Source organism: Mchenga conophoros, linkage group LG17 (genome assembly GCF_057382185.1).
Source record: "Mchenga conophoros isolate Kocher_MC1m ecotype Shallow Benthic linkage group LG17, M_conophoros_male_GT1.1, whole genome shotgun sequence".
Taxonomy (NCBI): Eukaryota; Metazoa; Chordata; class Actinopteri; order Cichliformes; family Cichlidae; genus Mchenga; species Mchenga conophoros.
This window is the reverse complement of record NC_140542.1, coordinates 25,382,428-25,402,755: the sequence shown is the minus strand read 5'-3', so window position 1 is coordinate 25,402,755 and position 20,328 is coordinate 25,382,428. Positions and strand designations below refer to the sequence as shown.

Genomic DNA, 20,328 nt, shown 5'->3' with positions numbered 1-20,328 from the left:
GTGGAAAAATATGAACGGTTTCTAATGGAGAAGACATGAAGCGCTTAAACCCTTCCCCGGTCTATGAACCTCTTCTCAACACTAATGGCCAGCTTGAAGCTTTTAGCAGCTGCTGATGCCTCAATGAAGGTTTGAGTCACCGTTCACTGTTCTTTGGCTCAGTGATGCTCCATAATGAAAGGTCACGAATCATCAATTCTCAGCTGTTTATTTCTGTGGTGTTGTTACTCACCACATACCAGATGTCAGAGTTATTTAAATCACATTTCGCAGTCAGCTTTTTCGCATACAGGGGACTTATCCTTATGAAACTGCATACCGTAGAGTTTAATCAAAATACCAATCTTAGAAATAGAGAAACTTGTAAACGTGTGGAGAGACGTTTCATCACCTCATTCTCAGGCTGCTCCGGAGGCAAGTGTCAGTGTCAGTGTAGCAGGCAGAGTGTTCGTTATAAAATGATGGGTAAGTTTTGGGAGGTTTTTTGTTTGATTTATTTTATTACCATATTGTATCATAATTAACTGGATTCAGATTGTCCCATTATTTTAATTGAGTCTCCATTGTCATCCACTTACATGCAATTTAAGGTAAATTAAGTTAAAAAATAAATAAAAGCACCTTCCTTCAGCTATCGAAATTGCTGGAACACTACAGCAAATGCCAATTTTGACAGGGTCTACTTTTGATTGGGTATGAAAAACAAAAAACATCATAAGCCATAAGGTGTATAACAGCTGCTGCTGAAATTTGTGTTTCCCTTCAGGATCTCCTCATGCACTATCAGTTTGATTTGGATGCACTTTAAGGATTTGTTATTGTTCTAAAAGTGACAATTGGTCTTCATTTTCTTTCCCCTGTGTTTGAGCCAGAAGTCGGAGTCTGAAGAGGGCAGCTGGGCACAGGTGGGTGGAAAGCCTGTTGTCTCTTACAGACAGAGTGAAAACGTGCAATTGGTTTGGCGAGTTATGTTAAACATCTTGTTAAATGTGTTTTCTATTAGACTCTTGCCTATGGTGACATGAACCATGAGTGGATAGGGAACGAGTGGTTGCCCAGTCTAGGACTACCTCAGTACCGCAGCTACTTCATGGAGTGCCTCGTGGATGCCCGTATGCTGGACCACCTCACCAAGAAGGACTTGAGGGTGCACCTTAAAATGGTGGACAGCTTCCACAGGTAGTAGACTTGCATCATACTTATAATATATGTACAAAATGTTTGATCTGGCTCTAGTAACTCATATTATAAAAGGCTTTTTGGGAGGTGCTAAGCTGAGAGGGCATCCGTTTCTTTTTAACTTTGTTTTCCTGAAATCAGAACAAGTTTACAGTATGGGATCATGTGTCTGAAGAAGCTCAACTATGACAGGAAGGAGCTGGAGAGACGCAGGGAGCAAAGCCAGCATGAAATGAGAGGCAAGTACATCCAAGACACGAGCAGTTTGAGAGTGCGCATCTTCGCCAAGGCTGAAAATTTCCTCCATGATTTGTCTTGAGTTCCTGCATGAAAACATAACTGTATTTCTGTGACAGTTCCTTTAAAACATAAAATGAATAACTAACAGTTGTTCTTATTTCCGCTTTGTATGAACTGTGTGTGAAATCTTACTCTATCAGAAATTTCCAGACTAACATCTAGTCTAAAAGTATTTTAAATCTGGTAAAATGTGCAAGTTCAGTTGACACTTTTTCAGGTACAAAAATGTTGTAATAAACCAAACATATGTGAAAACATTTGAAGTCCATACTTGTCTCTGCAGACGTTCTGGTGTGGAGTAATGAGCGGGTCATCCGCTGGGTGCAGAGCATAGGCCTGAGGGACTACGCCAACATCCTGCTGGAAAGCGGTGTGCATGGAGCTCTGGTTGCCCTGGATGATAACTTTGACTACAGCAGCCTGGCACTGCTCCTCCAGATCCCCACACAAAACACTCAGGTACTACTGCAGCTGCACTGTGCAGTCTAGTCAATTTTCTTTGGCAGATTTGACTGTGCACTAACAACAACATTAAGTTGGTCTAACGTTTTTCCAGCTGGAAACAGAAAATCTTTATTGCGATTGAGATATTTTTTGGAGCTCTTTTTTTGGCATAGACATTGAAAAAAAAAAATTAAAGGTGTAAATTATGGGCAGAAATATCATCAGTCGCCAGCTTCAGTCCAAAAATAGAGGAATGTTGGTATCAGCCTTCAAAAGCCGGTGGAATCTAAATCAGAGCATGCAGATTTGCCAACTGTCACCCTGGCAAGTTTCCCTGTGAATTTTCACTGCTTATCTCATCTCTATACTCGGGTAAAATCCACGAATAACGTAATGTGTCAGCTGCCTCGGCTACCATGCAGCTAAGAATAGCTGGCCTTCTGAATGTGTTGTCTTTTTTTTTTTTGTTTGTTCTCCTTCCTCTTCCCCTCAGGCACGTCAGATTCTGGAGCGAGAGTACAATAATCTGCTGGCGCTGGGCACTGACAGAAGACTGGATGAGGTAAGAAGTAACTATCACCCACAAGGCATCACACCACTGTGAGGTGAAATGTGAAAACTAAGCCTTTAAAAGGATTTCTAACAGTCACATTCTATCAACTTTATTAGATAGTTAAATATAACGAATACTCTTACAAATTGTGAAGTTAGTTTGTAAAAGAAAATCCAAAATCCTACATGTCATGTTACCCTTTAAAAGTAATGAGCTCTGCCAGGATGTTTTGTTTTCACTTATGTTGAAGCATTAAGCTTATCAGTGTTATTAGGCCTCAGTTGCACAGGCCTATAGACAAGTTGGAGATCTCCTGGTAGCCTCTTGTTGCTATGGAATGATATGTTAACAAACCACTCGGCAGCCCCGACCGGTTGCTGGCTGTTGCTAGGTGAAATCAGTAGTAAAGGGGGTGCCGGACCATAAACCTTCCTGTGGTTGCTTAGCAGATTGCTGCTGTCACCCATAGTCTGTATGGAAGATGCCAACTTGCCTTTAAACAAGTCATCAACTACTTACTGAATAGAAGTACCACTGCAATCAACATGTTTAACAAAGGTGTAACTTCACTTTGAAAGGACAATAGTCCCGGAGGTTGCCAGGAGGGAAAGGAGAGCCACAAACCAGTCTTAAGGCCTGAACCAGGTGGTGAGAGCGAGAGCCGTTTGGACTCGGGATAGTAGTCAAAGACTACTCTTGAAACTTTCTTCTCTCACCTCAATTATTTAACTTTTCTGTCTAAAAACAAGCTCTCTATCATTCTGTCACTCAGTGCGATGACAAAGACTTCCGAGGCCCATCGTGGCGGAGGCAGTTCCCTCCCCGGGACATCCATGGTATCAGTATGATGCCTGGATCAGCAGAAACACTTCCTGCTGGCTTCCGTCTCACCGCAACATCCGGTCACTCCAGAAGACTGCCCCCCGAGGGTAAGTGCACTTCATTTCTCACACATGACACTGTCGCATTTCTCAAGCCTGGCTTTCAAACAAAACATAGGTTATGTCTGCCTGTTGAACAGGGAGATGAAAGCATCTCACCTGGGAGCAGGAGTTCCTGCCCCTGCTGTGTGTGAGGAGCATTCTGACTGTGTCTCTTGTTCTCTCTGACTCTGTGACGGCTGCTCTGCAGTCCTCTATGAGGCGCTGGATGACAGTCCTGACGACATGTATTTGGATTGGTTTCAAGGTCAGCCCATCTGAAGGTCCTGGGCTTGTTGGCCCTGCGTGTGTTAATATTGTTATTTGTAGTATTAGTCTACATATATTCCCTCCTCTTTACATGGTCTCTGCCAACCACTGTCCTGCTGTATCTCTCCTTTTCTTTGTGGTCTCTCACCCTCGCCTCTCTTTTCTCTTTCTATAATTAGCTCTCTTTAATATCCAACTCCAAGGGTATTGTTTTGCAGAGCTGCAAAATAGATGGCCTTTCACCCTGGTAGTTAAAAACAAACTAGGGGTCAAGTTATGGATTAGGACCCATGCTTGTTGGTTTAACCCTTGAAGTAATGAAGCAGCAAAACAAAAAGTGGCTGAGCGGTGCTATGTAAGTTGGCCTGAATCAGGAGGTTTACATAGGTGAACAGTACATCTTGAATGTTTTTCAAACTAAAACTGACAGTTTGTGCGATTCCTCAACCCTTTACTGTTAAAGAGGACTCTGGCTAAAACAGTCTTAATATTAAAGGGCAATGCTGGTTTGTGAAATTTGGGTAGTTTGGGTTTTGTTTTTTAAAATGGTAATATTGTTCTTGCTAAAGAAATTGCTGAGATTTGGGGGCATTAGACTACTCTTCTTGCACTACACAGAAAGTTGAACCTCAATAAAAAATAATGGAAGTCTGCCAATTTGATGACAAACCCTGTATTTAAGAGAGTGAGATCTGAAAGCATGAACTGGGACACAATTGAAACCTTAAACCACAGAGATTGACGTAGATGCTAAAAAAGGACAGAGCTGAACAGAAAGACCTTCCACAGTTTAGCACAGTTCAGACACTGAGCACAGGTTGGTTAAAGTAAACTCTCTACTGTAAAACTACTTATTAAACTACCTAATGAATGAGCAATTGTTTGTTTTATCTTGAAAGGTTTTGGGCTGTTAGGGGATCAGTTTAAAACCTGTGTGATCACCACACTGCTCTGAACTACCTTTTGTTGCCACATTCCCATATCTCAGCAATTAAAACAACAGTTAGTTGTCACTTTCAGCTATCCGTGACAGCCTTCATTAGGAAAATGAGTTCAACTTTTGAGTATTTTGAGCTCTTGTAAATATTAAAACTATTCGGCTATACTTATACAAATTTCTGCCCATCCATAATGGTTAAGTCAAAGAAAGTTTAGGTATTTCAGGTCCTACTAAAAATGAGTAAACTCAATCTTCTCATTAAGACTGTACTATATCCTATATGCACACTATATAACTCAAGATCACAATAAACCAGAATTATCCTTTAAAGGAAATCATTATCAATTATGCCATGCAGTAATACACGATGGGAACTCATCAAAATATACTGATTTTTGGCCAGCGTTCTCTTCTAACAAGGTGTTCCCAATAACACAGAAACAGCCTTCGTGTGTTCCTCTGTCTCTACTCACTCTGTCCCCTGATCTGTGATGTCCACAGCTCACTGATATCTAGTCGCTGGTGATGTCCACTCAAAACAGGAATTTCCTTTGAGTGATCCATGACTACTTCTATGATGGTGTCACTACAAGTAACTGCCATTGTGTGGAAAAAGGAAGACAATGCTCCTGCAATAGAGGAGACTATATAGTTTCAGGCCCACAGTGACCACTACCATGATCAAAGTTTGTTTGAATCTTCCACCTACTGAATTGGATGACCTCAAAAGAGCAACCAATCACTTTGCATTTTCATACAGTACTTTCTGTCTTGCAGTTCTTGCATGTTATGCAGCTTTGCACAATTACCTCATTGTCAGGTAGAAGTAAAGATAGAATCAGATGCTTTGGCTGGATCTCGCCCACATATGTGAAGGGATGCAGAGACAAAACAACATGGTAAAATAGACTGGAATACAACATGAACGGTACTCTGTGCACGTTTTTTTGAAGTTTCTCACGTGACTCCAAAAGTTGTCCACCACTTTGGATGTGATACAACCTTAGCTGGGTTCCTGGGAGTTACTGGGTGAAATCAGTTGCAAAGAAGTTGCTGCAGCAGAAACTTCCTAGTGATTGTTTTTGGTGGCGAGGGCTGCCTGTAGTTTTCATTGGTTTTCTGCAAACAGTCGCTAACACAGTACCACAGTAGTGGTAAAACTAAAAGAAAAAGTGCGTCACAAACCATTTTTCCTTCACAGCTGGTGCGACTTACGCCCGTGTGACTGGGCCCTTACTCACTCGATTCTACATTGTCATCAAAAGTGTGGCATGTTTAAAATGCTGGACAGGTTAACCTCATGTGGTTATTGGTCACGTATCTGCAAAACCCTAATACAAATGGGCAACAGGAATGGTTGACAGCCCCCTGGTGGCCATTAGATAAAGTGCAGGTTTAAGTCACTTCTATGTTGGTTAAATTGTGTCCTGAAATGTGAACTTTAGATTTTGATTACACAACTATAAACTTGAGTTAAACTGCAAAATGTTTGCTTTAATATTAGATTTAATAAAGCTGATAGATTAAGAAGCTTGGAAAGAAAGGGACTGAACTTCTTTAAAGACACTTCACATCTCATCCAAGAGACTTCTTCAGCTCTCAAATTAAATGTGGAGACTCTAAATACCTAGATAGACACTGATCGTATCAACATTCCTTTGTCATATTTGGATGAAATACAAACAAAAAAAGTGTTACTGTCAGTGCTCACAGCGCGTTCTAGAAACCTTGTCCTTGGTAATCGTTTGGTAGGTAGTTCTTAGGTAAAAGAAATATTTCCCCTTAGATGCAGTCCTGAAACTGCAGCCTCCTCTACTGCAGGAACATGCTACTCAGAAAATGTTTCTTTTCCCTGTTGAGAATCTCTAACCTTGTGGTTTGGGGTGGTAAGGAAGTAGAAATAATGTTTCCTTTCCCTCTGGATCCATCTTGCACAGTAGGAACCTAAATATTCAGACTTCATGATAATTCCCCCCTAACTGTCTCCCCTACAGTTGGACCATCTGCGGTGCAGCGACTGGATAGCTCCACGGTGAGAACCTACTCCTGCTGAGAGGAGGAAGAGAGGGACCTTAAACTGTACACTGTATGTAACACAACACAGAATCTCGCCCTGTTTAATGCACAGCTTTCCTCAGAAGCACTTAAAACAGATACTGGATGAAAGAGACGAGGGCCATATTTCCCCCCCAAGATAAGCATATTTGTCTGGTCGGCTTGGCGAGGCTCTGCGGTGTTTTGGCCAGGTAGCTGTGATAAGGTGATAGGAGACAGCAGGGCATGCAGGGAGCTGTGGTCCCATCCTGATGTCTCCCCTTTAATGTCTGTCCAAAAAAGATGAGTCAGTTATGGTCAAAGCTTTAAAAATCAGCTTTTCAGATAAACAAGGAGCGTCTAACACAGAAATTAGTTAACAAAGTTCATTTACATGATTATGACTGTTCACGGCTGCCGTAGAAGGCCTTATGAAACTTATCCAGACTTCACAGATTACTAAGTGAGCTTGCCCTACTCTCCTATCCAACTGCTTTCTTTGTCCTGCCAGGTGCAATGAAAAACTGTAATTTCTCTGAAGTATTTTCTTTGATTTGGGATGCCATCTCACTGTGCCGTCTTTCTGCATCTGCACCACAGAGACGTTCCCTCACAATTTAACTAGCAACCAGATGCTAAAAGCTGAAAAACAATTTTTAAGATTCCAGTTTCCCAAACAATGAGACATTAAACATAATTATGTTTTGCTAAAAAAAACACAAAAAAAAAAACAAGAGAGAGTCCTTAAAAACAGTTAAAAATTGTTGAAATGAGTCGGTAATCATAAAACTTTACAAGACCTCAGCTCAATGTTTACTAACGAAACAACGTCCTAATATTTGAACTTGTGTCTTCTTGAATCACCTCTGTGACATAGGCTGTCATCAGTGCATTTACACTGATCAGCCACAACATTAACAGCAGAGAAGTAACACTGATCATCTTTTTGCAATGCGGTTGCAAACCTTTGTCTCTACACTGCTGTAAGACCAAGCAAACTGAGCAGGATGTTCCAAAACAAGCCTGATTCAATAACCCCAAGGACTCAAACATTTTACTACCAGGCACAACAGGACATCCCCAAAGGTCAACTGTCCATGACCTGACAGGTCAGAGCAGATTTGTTGTAAGATTAGGAAGGTGGTTTTATTGTTGTGGCTGTACCAGTTCAGGCATTTCAGTCATGCAATAAGGACTAAGGTTAAAGTGAAATAAGTGTGTAGGGAAAGGTAGAGCACAGCAGAGGGGGTTGAATCAATGAGGGAAAAGGTGCTGTGTTATAACTATAATAAGATCATTGTGCAGGCAGTTTCTAATGCTCTCACCAGCTTGTTATACTCCTACACAGCAAAAAAAGTAAATGATGCAAAGTTCAGAGCATTTCAGAAACTGGGGATACTGTACCAGAACGATACAGTAAGACATTTGCATACCTTTGCAGGCTTCTGCATTTCAGGAGCAGTATTTACTGAAGGTGCAAAACTTGATAAAATATTTACCTACTTACTTTTTGGGGGGATTTGTTTAGTAGCAACATTAAACCTCCTCAGTTTGAAGTTGCAAAGCAGTAAAGCATGAAAACATCCGATGGGAGTGAAGAGTTTTATAGGCGCTATACAGCAGCAGACCTGTCATTATCTGCTGCTGTGTTCAGTTATGGCTCTGCTGTGCGCTGAGCCGCACTTTAGAACAGCTTACAGCCCAAAACACTGTTGTTGAAGTTGTGTGGCTGAGCTGAAAGAACGCAATGAAGCCTGTCAATAAACTGAGTGCATAAAAAAATGTGTAGAAGAAGACTTTAACACCATCCATTAAGCAGACAGGGAAGTAATTAATCATTATGCATAACTTAGTTACCTCAGCTATGTCACATATGTAAATGGGGCTGCATAAAATAAGATCAGGCTCTATGAAACTGCCGGTACCAGATGATCAATATTTACCTCTTAAAGCTGAAAACTATGTTTCCAGGGAGCCTCGTGTTTTATTAACAAAAGCCAAATTCCCAGTCATTGGACTTTTGTGCTGGTTCTTTGTATACAGGTTATATATGTATGCCAGTTAGAACGTGGGAGGAAAAAAAACTGCATCTTGGGCACCTGACTCAGTCCACTGTGGTGAATCTAGTCGGCTCTAGCTTCATATTTCTATTTGCTGGACTTTAACTCCTATCCCCTTTAGTTTGCAAGGGGCAGCCAATGAGAACATAGTCAAACAGAATTTTTTACAGAATTTGTAGGAGGGGCTTGTCAAGGGTTTCCCCAGAGGGCGAAAGCAGGCTGCACATGAGCCTACGCTGTATTTATTGGTGATCAAATATTCTGATTTCCTGTGGGCAATCCTTGCCTTGCCATTAATTCTCATCTGTTCCCAATTGGAAAAAACCTGAAAATACCCCTGGGGCTCCTGTGCCTGAGTTGACCTCATTAGTTTTTCTAATCTGTTATCCCCATCTGAAATTGAGCATTTAGATCACTCTGAAGTATGAATTTTTGCCTCACAGGGATTACTTTCATACACTCATTTCATGAAAAATTGGCTATATTTAATATAAGAATCTACAATTTTAACAGAAAATATGGGGGATTTTAAGAGGTCCCTTTGAAAGTTCTTTTAAAGGCTGATTCATTAAAATAAGGATGCCACTAAATATATCTGAAAGCATCTTTATCCATCTTGTTTATGATACCTACAAGAAAGGTCAAAGGTTCACCTCGAAACATCGAAAAATGGGGTAAAAATAACTAAGTGCTCTCTCATTAAAATTTACTCACTGTTTCCCCTTAAGGTGCAGTTCTGAAAGGAGACTAATTAGTGGAGCTGCTGGACGGGTGAAACCTGCTGAGGAGTGAACCATTCTGACACGCACTGCCAAGAAGCCCTGCTCTCCTCTCTAACACCACCCCCACATCCACAACCCCTTTTCGTCCCCTATAATGTGGGCACCAGACGCCGGTGCTAAACTGTCCTGCAGGCTGTCCCATTTCTACCTTTTACATGTACAGTTACTTGTCAAAGCATAATGTACTGTGTATTTCTTCTACAGGAGATGTGTAGGTTATCTGTAAATTAATATAAATATGCCATTTTTAATATATACATATATATATATGCACACACATAAATATATATATATATGCACACACACAAACACATGTATAAAAAGATATTCAGTTTGTGCAAAAAAAACAAACAAAAAAAAAACCCATCTCTGCCACCTCATTTAGTGGACCATAGATTACTATATGCTGCTCTTAACATATTACCCCATCCCTCTAGATCATTTTGTACATATGGTTTTATTTTTTCATTGTGCTGCTGCTGATGATGATAATGATAATTATGACGATGATGATCCTGTGCTGCACCATAAAGTGAGAGGAAGAGACTGGATGTTGTGGCAAAACACACCCTCTAGTGGTGGGGGAAAAAAACAACTTCTAGTCCCCATTCTAGCAACTACGTGATCCTTTCTTATGGACTCATTTTTAAAAAAAGCATTTTGAGGGGATGTGTCGACACGCAGGAAAAACATGACAAGCACTTTCTTTAAAAAAAACAAAAAACAAATAAAAAACAAAAACGCATCAACTCAACGGACTATTTAGTAGCCAAGGACAAAATAAAAGAGACGCCGATGCTCTCTGAAGTCGCACAAAACTTCCTCTCAGAGATCAAAGGGGGGAAAAAAGAAGAGGCAGTGCGTCATACATAGAACATGTCACTTGTTGTACTGTATGTTTCGTCAGGCGATGCATTTACACAAAAAGGACAACTACACTTTTAGCCGAGCTGGCCTTCTCCCCCCCTCCTCCCTCCTTTCAGACAAACAGATGAAATAACTGAAAGACAGACTGCTTTAGCTCATAGTGTGTGTAGAGTGTATATGACCATGTTGAAGTGAGGTGACTTAATGATAAAACAAACAAACAAAAAAAAAAAACCCTGTTGCTTGCTGTGACTTACATTTGGTGTAATCGTTAACGCTTTTTCTGTCAGTTTTCACAGGGTGACCTGCCGTGCTGCCCTGTTATCTGTCTTTTAGTTATTTCCGACGGACAACTCAAAATCAAGTCTTAAAAGCTTTTAATTTTTCATTTTAATTTCTTCGATTTGCACGAACAACAAATCGCTTTATTTTGTGTCCTGTCCCCCCCCCCCCCCCTTTTTTTTTTTATTTTTATTTTTATTTTTTTTACTACTTCTTGTACTTTGGTCGAAACAGTGGTGAGCAAACAAATTTTCATTGTCAATAAAACAACAAAAAAAAAAAGAAAAATACTGTCAATGAGTCTTCATTATTTTTCATGAATAACAAAGCCATACTTTGCATTCACATTATTATGTTGTTTTCAATACATATACAAAGGGCAGAACAATTTTATGTTATAATGAATATGGCACCTGTATTCTGTAATGTAACCCTGTTTTGCATGAATTGTTTTTGATTTCCAGTTAGTTTGGGTTTTCTCATTTAATTTGTATTGTTTGAAAATGTTTAGTTTTAGGTTAGTTTCTATTAGTTTCAGTGTTAAATTTGTATGGAGGGCATATCCTCGGGGCAAGATTTAGGAAAATTTGTATGTTTTTGTTCACAATCATTTCAGCTTTTATTTTTTCAAAAGTCTAGCTTTGAATTTCAGTCAACTTTTTCACCTCTAGTTGTAGTTTTAACTATAATAACATTCATCAAAATGTTAATAATTTGATTCTGATAACACAGGGTTAGTCATTCAGTTCGATCTCACAGCCTGAAAGTGCGTTAATTGGACGGACTTTAAAAAAAAATTACATACACATATAGTAGCAGTATAGGGGGCTTGTTTACAAGCTGTTGTTTTGTGTGTGTGTCATTTACTTTTTGTTCTGTAGTAAAAAATATTTCCCCCTTTTATGGTATTGCTCCCCTTTTTGTCATGCCTTTGTGAGAAAAAGCACCACAAAATGCCAACTCGGCAGCCAAAATGTATCCAAAAATCAAAACAAGAACAAACAACACGCCGTTCCAGCTAAAGCTGTTCATTCATTTGGATTTAGCCTTTGTTAGTAACATAAAGTGACTACATTAACAAATGCTAAATGCTTCATATGACGTTTTTGTTCACTCCCTTGCATTAAACACACAGGTCTGCACTTTAGTTGCATTACTTTTGTTTCATGACTGATAGCCAGAATCATAAAAATGATTATTCAGTTATTTCTAGATCTAACTGTATGATCCATTCAAAATAGAAATATGAATCCACTTGTGCGGATCTGGACTGGTTTCCAAAGGCTAGACATCAATGTCTACCTTTTCTTAATTTAGAAAACAAGAAAAGTTTCTTATTTCACTGAGAAATTGTGCTCACATTTGCAGCACTTTGTGCGTAGCATGAGCATTTTTGCACACTTATTATTAATGGAGTGACTTTTGTGTTGCCAGAAACTGCTTAGACTGTCCTGTTGGCATCCCACTGATGAACTCAGGCTGCACCGTGTCTGGACGCTCTCTCTATTTGCTTCTCGATGTCTTTAAACACCTCCGGGTCCTCAATAGTTGGAGAGATCTGTGGAAAAAAAAAAAAATCTTAACATGTTTAAAATAAGGAGGGGATGTTTTTCTCATTTTCATTCATTATTTTAATATGGCATTATTAGTTCATTAGAAGTATATAACCAGCTTTGCATTAAATATAAATTGAAGTTTTTGACCTTACATTATCTTTTGCATTTACAGTGATGGCTATAATTTCAGTTTGATCTTTTTCCTTGCAGGTACCAGAATAATAACATGATTTTCCATTGCAGATGTAACCATGATCATTCCATACACATTGCAGTTTGTCGCTTATTCTAGAGTTGTGCTCAAGTTAATTAAAGGTTAAAAGCTACAGCCAGCGCGAGTCTGGCTGATCTATGGAGGGCAAAGGCGTTGAGCTTGGAAGGCCGCACGCGCTTACACAGCACTTATAAGATGTTATTCTTGGTGATTTTGTGCTTAGTCATGTTTTAATATGTTTTAAGTAGAAGTAGCTGATCCAGCAATATTCATTTAATATTATATACTTGATTTAGAGCAATACACACTGATGGTCTGAGTAAATGAAAGAGTCCTTGTAGCTGCCATGTTGTGTCTTAGCAGGGTACAGACGGTTCCAGGAGACGGGGGCAGTCAGCGTCTGCCCTCGGGAAGGAGACAATGTTATTCTTTGTGTTAAATAAAATTGTCAACATTGATTGTATTGCACCTGTCACTACGCATGAAGGGGCGTTCTAATACCCTGATTTCATAAAACTATGGTGATGTGTTTTTTGAGACGAGATCTGAGACCGTCTGCATACAGTGTCCATCTCCCACGTGTGTGATCATTAAATCATCGTTTGACTCAACCCGACCGGACCAGTGTTGTTATTATGGGTTTTTTCCTCTGGTGTCCATCCCCAATATTTTGAACCTTAACATTTTGGGGGCTCGTCCTGTGATATTGGGGTGGATGTGCGAGGTGTGGACGGTCTGAGGTGGTCGAGCGGACAGGCACGGACCAGGGATCTGATGTGAGTGAGTGAGCTTCCTGGGTGCATCTAAAAGGTAAGGCACTGCCTGTTGAGTTGATTCCCAAATTGTGCCAAATTGGGCTGCATTAAATTAAAAGTCTACTCACTGACGTTGCTGGTGGGTGTCTGTTTTGATTTTGATGAGAATCACCGTGTGTTATGCAGTTAAAGTTGCTTAAGAGTATTTAATGAAGTTGAAGAAATATGAACGTAATAATGTTGGGTTTGAGTCCCTGGATATTGAGTTAAAGGCTCAGGTAGTTTGGTAGGGAATTGGTCATGTTGTTGGTTAAAGTCCAAATTGGTTATAAGTGTGGTCCTGTGTGATTATAAGTGAGGGTTGGCTCCATTGACCTCTAGGTGGCACTTGCCTTAGTCAGACTCTTGTTTTAGGGTGTTGACTGTTGTTTCAAATTGTTACAAATTATTATAGGACGGCACCAGAAGTTGCTAAGAAGCGCATAGCCCGGAGGTTACGCTCCCTCCTGGCCGTGGACGCGCGGTCTTGACCTGTCGGCGAACAGGGTTAGTTCAGTTTGGCTTAACTGTGGGGTACAGGGCATCCCGGAATCAAGCTAGGAGTTAGAGTCTCCTCACCGTTTTAAACGGTGTCATGTGCTTTTTTGGATACTGTTAAATTGAGTTAGGGATTTTAGAAATTAGGTCAGAAACTGTTCCAGAAGTAACAGATACTGTTTAATTGATTACAAAAAAGTTACCTTTCTTCGGTTGGACCCGTTATGGTTAAATTTGTCGAAATTTGTTAGGTGCTCTTTAGAAATTAGGTCAGAAACTGTTCCAGAAGTAACAGATACTGTTCAATTGGTCGTAAAAAAGTTATCTTTCTTCGGTGAGACCCGTTATATTAAATTTGTCGAAATTTGTTAGGTGCTGAATCTGTCAGGCCTGTCAGTGATTGTAAATATAAGACGTCTTTTGTAATATAAAATAATAGAATTTTGTCTGAGCTTTGTGTGACCCTGTGTGTGACGAGAGCGCACTGCAGCGCTGCGAGCTATTTTTAGACGGTGTGTGAACATGCAAATGAGCTGGTGGCAGGAAGGAGAACGGAGCTTCTTCACTTCCTGCCCAGAGTGTGTGAGCCTTATAAGCAGAAGGCTTTTTATTGCTGAAAGCTTGTAAATAAGCTGCTGGCTTTGATGTTATAACAATGTAAATAGTTTTTGATTTAAAAAGAGTGGTTTAAATAATTTTCAGACACACCTTGCAAATGTGCTTATAATGAGTTGGCACTCGGCCTTTTGAAGGTCAGAAGCTTCGTTCGGCGTGACTGATAAAGTGTAGTAAATGCCTTGAGTGCAGAGGGCTAAATGCAAACAAGCTTACACACACATAGGTTATGATTAGAATAGGTCCCTAGAAGGCTTTTGAATGTTTTAAACCAAGTCTGAATCACTAGAAGGTTATTAGTTAATTACAGTTGATTTATGTAATATAAAAAGCATTTAAGACTGAGTAACTTCAGTTTTTGAGGAGGATAAGAGAGTGTTCCTAGATCAGAGTAAGTTGCTGTAAGTCAGTTGAAAATAATTTAATTAAATCCTAAACATTTTATACTGATAGCATAACTGATTTTAAGCTATATTTTGAGCAAGTAGCAAGCATGACAAAACAAATTTCCCACGTGTGGGACTAATAAAGGTTATCTTATCTTATCTTATCTTAAGTAAAGTTCATGAAGTTTTCTGAGCTGCCATGACACAGAGAAAGTGGAGTGTTTCACCCTGAAAGGATGAAATGATGCTCTGCCTTTGTAGTCAAGTTCAAACATAGGCCGTAAATAAATATGAGCCACTAATAAGCATGACATAATTAATAACTTCAAACAATAAAGCATATTGAGTGAGTGACCCAGATAACAAAATTTATGAGCACGCAATAAAGTGGACCTGTTAGAACCCCTTTGACATTTGTCCCTTCAACAATAAATGATTATATTGTGTCCCATGCATTAAACAGTCCCATTTAACACAGATAATTTCCTATTTATATAAAATATAAGCAAACATGGCAGCGCTGCATTCTGTCACTTGTTGTATAAAAATTACTGAAATGGAGGGTTTGCTGGGGGTCAGCTGTGAGTGTCACGTTGTCGCACATGAAGGTGATGCACCTTATGAGATGACAGTGTGGTCTGAGATTGAGGTGCATGAATTAAATACCTATGTGCAATGTTGTCTTCTCCTATTTCGAGGCTTAAAGGAGATAACTGAGAATGAAAATGATCCAAATTGGGTGCCTACAGACGCGGCTCATTTTGCCTATGCTACGATAGAACACGGTGAATTTGTCACTTTGTGAGCAAACATGATATTGCTTTGGGGCAATTTTCTGAGAAAAATTTAAGGCTGTGTGAATGAATTCGAGCTGTGTTATTGTTTTGTGCCCCGAGGTCAATATGTAGTGTGTATGATATTATAACATTTATATTACAGAGTGAAAAGTGGTCATTATAAGTGAATATTGAAAGAGGCTTGGTTAAGTCTTGACACACTGCGTTGGCTGTGTGTCTTACCAAGCAGATCACAAGGAGACAGTGACCCTTGGAGGAGTGAAAGTAATTGTGAAACTTAACAGGCAGACGCTGCGGGCTGACCCAAAGGGAGGAGCCGTATAACGTCACAAAAAGGGAGGTAAGCCTGTGTTCTAGGATAATGGCTGACGGCCCGAGCATGACACCTACTGGGCACAGAGGCTATAAACCTCTGAAGGAGCAGCAGGAACAGTTAAAAAGAGCCATTCGTTTAGCTTCTCCTGGATCATCAAAATTAGCTGAGAAGGAATGCAAAGCAATGGAAGCTGAGCTAAGCAAGCTTATTGCTTCCCAACAGAGAGGGCTGGATGACAAAATAGCCCTAAGTCTTGTGCTCAAAATAGAAAGAGAGAGATGTGAGCAGCAACTGGAACAACTGCAAACCGAGGCAGAGAAACGTTCAATTAACTGGAGAATTAACCAACAAATCAAGAAACTACAGCAAACACATGCAAAGTGTTGCAAGTGGATGTTCTTGTGGAACGGAGCATCTTCCTGGATGGAGGAGGATGACACAGCTGAAACAGAAGATATGGAAAGCATAGTGGAGGCTTTGAAACAACTGAAAAAGCAAAATAAGAAGCTGGAAGACCAAATGAAGAACTGGATTCCAAAACCAGGAGATGCTAACAAGTATCACACAGCAGAGATTCTTCCTTGGGCCACATTAACATCTAATGCTGTAGGACGACAACATGTCATGCCTGTAATGACCCTAAGGGGAGGACAAGTTCAGGGCCCAGATGGACAGACGGCAGCGGTTGTAGGAGGAGTAGCTGATGTTGAATACACCAGGGCACCACTGGTGTTTCATAACGAAGGGCCTATGACAGTTAAATGTCAGTCCCTGAGTGGGGGAGGGAAAGTGATAACATTAGCCGCAGATGAAGGCTTGACTTCGCCTTCCTGTTCACATGAGAGAGGAGACAGGCCAGAAGCCGAAGCATCAAGAGAGAGCCTGCCAGACCATACTGGAGAAGCGGATCGGACCCCAACAAACGAGGAAATGATTTCACCGGTGGAAAGGATAGCACAACCGGCTTTCATCGAGCTTCCAACACCAGCAAGAGAAGAGCAGGCCCATACCAGCAGGTCAAAACACTCCAAAGCAATGGCCAAGTCAGACACATGGGCAGGAGAAGTATTCGGACGAATGCTTGAAGACCCGCAAGGGCTATTGGAAGTATTAAATACGCTGAAGACCGTAAAGGACAAAATGACCAAAAGCATGGCAGAAGAGGAGAGCGACAATGATTCATCTACCTCAGAGGAGGAAGATAACGACAGAGGAGGAGTCGCGTCAGAACCAAGTATAGCCAGGAATCTTAGGTCGAGACAGGTGAAAAAAGAGCAGGGACAGAGGAGGCCTATTTTTAAGAGTTTAAAAGGCAAGGGAAAATTGGGACAGTGTAAAACTGTGACCAAAGCAGAAAAAGCTGCGGGCACTCATTATAATTTGCCTTTAGTGGCTGGTGCAAAAAATGAACCAGTGTACCGCGCATACAAAGTAAGAGATTTGGAGGCATTGGTTAAACAGCTTCCACCTATAACTGGAGGAGGAGCAAGGTGGTTGCGTGAATTAGGCAGGCTAACAGAAGGAGAAGAGCTTGCGATTGGTGATTTTCGCGCCATTTCTGCGCGGTGTATGCTCGGTGGTGGGCTAGCAGATGTAGAGGCCATAGCTCGCACAACTCGCTATGCAAATGATTTGCCTTATCATGAAGTGCAATGTGCTTTGTCTGACGCAGTCCGTGAAAAGTACCCAACCCCTAACACAGGAGCCATACCTAAAATAACTTGGGACCCCCAAAACACACCTAGAGAGTTTTTAGAAAAAGCCAGAGATCAGTGGTTGTTAGAAACAGGTACCCATCCGGGTAGGGAAGGTGAGCATCGGGCGTGGTTTCGCTCAGCGGTGCTGGCAGGGCTGCCAAATCAGGTCATAGAAGATCTACAGAAAAACCCAGATTTTGCCGTAGCAGATTCGGTGCAGTGGGAAAGACACGTCTCACATCGTTTACAGCTGGAGCAGGACAGGGCGAACAAGCAGAAAAAAGAGTTGGAGGAGGCACAAGCGTCTCTACTCAAACTACAGTTGGCGGAGGCCAGAAACAAAGCCTGCGAAAAGAAAAAAGAGGAAAAAGAAAAAACAGAAAAAATGATGATAGTTGCGACCCAGCCTGGTCCTGGGCCTGAATGGCCAGATAGTGGCCCGGGTCCCTGCACTAATGACGGATGGCCCGCCAATGCACCAAGGCAGAACCAACCCACAGGGAATTGGGGAACCGGTGGATCGTACAGAGGGCGTGGTGGCTCAGCGGAGGTAGTACTAAGAGCTCGTGACACGGGGAATCTCAGCAGTGTGCCTTGGAATGTCTGTTGGAATTGTGGAGCAGAGGGTCATTGGAGCAAATATTGCCCAGAACGTCGTCAGAACAATCAAAGAAGAGGCTACCAATCCCAGGCACGAGGAGCTCCGAGAGCAAGAGATGGCTATAGGGGAGCATATCAGGCCCCAAACCCGAGTGCAGCACCAGCCGCGCAGTATCCGGTGGCTGACTGGAGGGAGGACCAGTACTGAAGGGACCCGGAGGGACAAAACAGCATGGAAATGGCAGATCCCATGCTGTTAATGACTGTGGAAGGGACAGAATTACCCTTCTTAGCGGACACTGGCGCAACCTATTCAACCTTGAGAGCAGCACCAGACAGTGCAAAGTTGTCCTGCCACACAGCGAACGTGGTGTGTATTTCCGGGATCCCAACAACTCTGCCAGTGACTGACCCAGCTTTGACAAAGCTGGGCAAGCAGACTTTGAAACACAACTATGTGGTGTCATCGCAAGCACCAGTAAATCTCATGGGCAGGGACCTGCTCGTGAAGTTGGGCGCCACAATCACATGTTCAGCAGATGGATTATCTGTGACTCTGCCAGGGGGCCAGCATTTTCCGTGCCTGGGAACAAATTCAAAGACTCAATATCTGCTTCAAGACTGTGAAAGAGCAAAAGCCGACATCTACTGGGGGAGACTAGTGAAAGAGGATGTTCTGAGGCAATTTCAGCTGTGGAGACCCTGGATAATGAGCTTGGCAGTTTACCTCCCTCCGCGCGAACCTTACCACGTGTCTTTGTTTTATGATAAAGATAGTGACGACACCTATCGTGAATTATTTCAGTCTGATCTTGAGGGTCAGACGTGGAATGTGCAAACACATGACATCTACATCGGACCAGAAGGTGTAGCCGCGGCTGTGAAATTAACTGATGAACAACTGCCTTGGTACAATGTGGAAGAAAATTCAACCCCTCACATTACATTGGCAGTCCACCAAGGTCATGGTGCAGGTGATCTGGGTCCAATGGTCAGGCGAGCACTGGACGACACAGGGTGGCAAAGAACCCAAATTCCTAACTTATCTTATGCTCCAAATTGTAAAACCTATCGCATAACTTGTGCCTGTGATGACACAGTGATCTTGGAACATAAAGAAATTTCAAAAACACATGGTGAGGAGAGAGTAGATCATTCTGATGCAGTTGCTAGATTGTCGAATCTGCCTGACAGTCTATGGTCAAAAGGGCCCACGGATGTTGGCCTAGCTAAGTGTCCTCCTGTCTTGTTCCAGCTGAAATCAAACACATCAATCAATAGACCACAGTATAAACACAAACCTGAAGCAGAGGAAGGAATTACAGAAACAATAGAAGGCCTGTTAAGGGCCGGGGTGTTAGAGCCCTCTCACTCACTGTGGAACACACCAATTCTACCAGTGGAGAAACATGGAACAGGAAAATACCGCATGACACATGATTTGAGAGCCATTAATGAAATATTACTCTCTACCACTGCACCAGTACCAAATCCGTACACAGCTTTATCAGCTATCACATGTGGCCAAAAGTGGTTCACGTGCATTGACCTGGCAAATGCATTCTTTTGTCTTCCTCTGCATGAGTCATTCAGAGACATTTTTTCATTCACATACAGAGGCCAACAACTCGGAGACACACGGTTGCCACAAGGCTTTGCACTTTCTCCAGGCATTTTCATTAAGGTGCTTAAAGAAGCCCTGTCGTCATGTCATTTGCCTGATGATTGTACATTAATACAATATGTTGATGATCTTCTCATTGCAGCCCCGTCAGCAGCGGATTGTACAGCGGCGTCGTTCGTTGTGTTGAATAGGTTGGCGGAATGCGGCTTTGAAGTAAGTAAAGACAAGCTGCAGTTAGTTCGCCCTGAAGTGACCTTTTTGGGCCGGGTAATCGCACACAAATCAGTGGGTTTGATGAACACACACAGAGACCAAATTCTGACACACCCAAAACCGCGAACTGTGAGAGAAATGCTTTCTTTTCTTGGTTTAACAGGTTACAGCAGGCAGTTCATTCTGGATTATGCAGGTAAAACTGCCCCTTTAAGGGGCCTAATGAAGCAAGTTGGCGTTCGACACCTTAAGGCTGAGCTGCCTTGGACGCCTGAAGCTGAAGTCGCATTTATTAGGGTAAAACAGGATTTATAAAGGGCCTAAGATTTAGTCACACCCAACTATGATGAGCCATTCTAATTGGATGTTTCTGAAACAAACTCAATT

At 41.6% G+C, this 20,328-nt stretch overlaps 2 protein-coding genes across 8 annotated transcripts in view; one reads left to right on the top strand and one right to left on the bottom strand.

Annotated features, from left to right (window-relative positions):
- The window catches only part of ppfia2 (PTPRF interacting protein alpha 2), a 184,709-nt gene extending 174,441 nt beyond the window's left edge, over window positions 1-10,268 (top strand). For 4 of the 7 annotated variants that reach the window (XM_085252614.1, XM_085252611.1, XM_085252610.1 and 1 more), the window contains 9 exons: window positions 873-905; window positions 1,004-1,179; window positions 1,321-1,418; window positions 1,763-1,938; window positions 2,417-2,485; window positions 3,249-3,405; window positions 3,608-3,664; window positions 6,601-6,692; window positions 9,429-10,268. In XM_085252614.1, the coding sequence (XP_085108740.1) occupies window positions 873-905; window positions 1,004-1,179; window positions 1,321-1,418; window positions 1,763-1,938; window positions 2,417-2,485; window positions 3,249-3,405; window positions 3,608-3,664; window positions 6,601-6,659 (825 nt within the window). In that variant the 3' untranslated portion in view covers window positions 6,660-6,692; window positions 9,429-10,268. The remainder of the gene's footprint in view (window positions 1-872; window positions 906-1,003; window positions 1,180-1,320; window positions 1,419-1,762; window positions 1,939-2,416; window positions 2,486-3,248; window positions 3,406-3,607; window positions 3,665-6,600; window positions 6,693-9,428) is intronic. The other 3 variants (XM_085252612.1, XM_085252617.1, XM_085252613.1) reach the window with 3 other exon arrangements.
- A 957-nt stretch (window positions 10,269-11,225) lies between these two features.
- The window catches only part of acss3 (acyl-CoA synthetase short chain family member 3), a 66,022-nt gene continuing 56,919 nt past the window's right edge, over window positions 11,226-20,328 (bottom strand). The window contains exon 16 of the mRNA XM_085252619.1: window positions 11,226-12,189. Within this exon, the coding sequence (XP_085108745.1) occupies window positions 12,106-12,189 (84 nt within the window). The 3' untranslated portion in view covers window positions 11,226-12,105. The remainder of the gene's footprint in view (window positions 12,190-20,328) is intronic.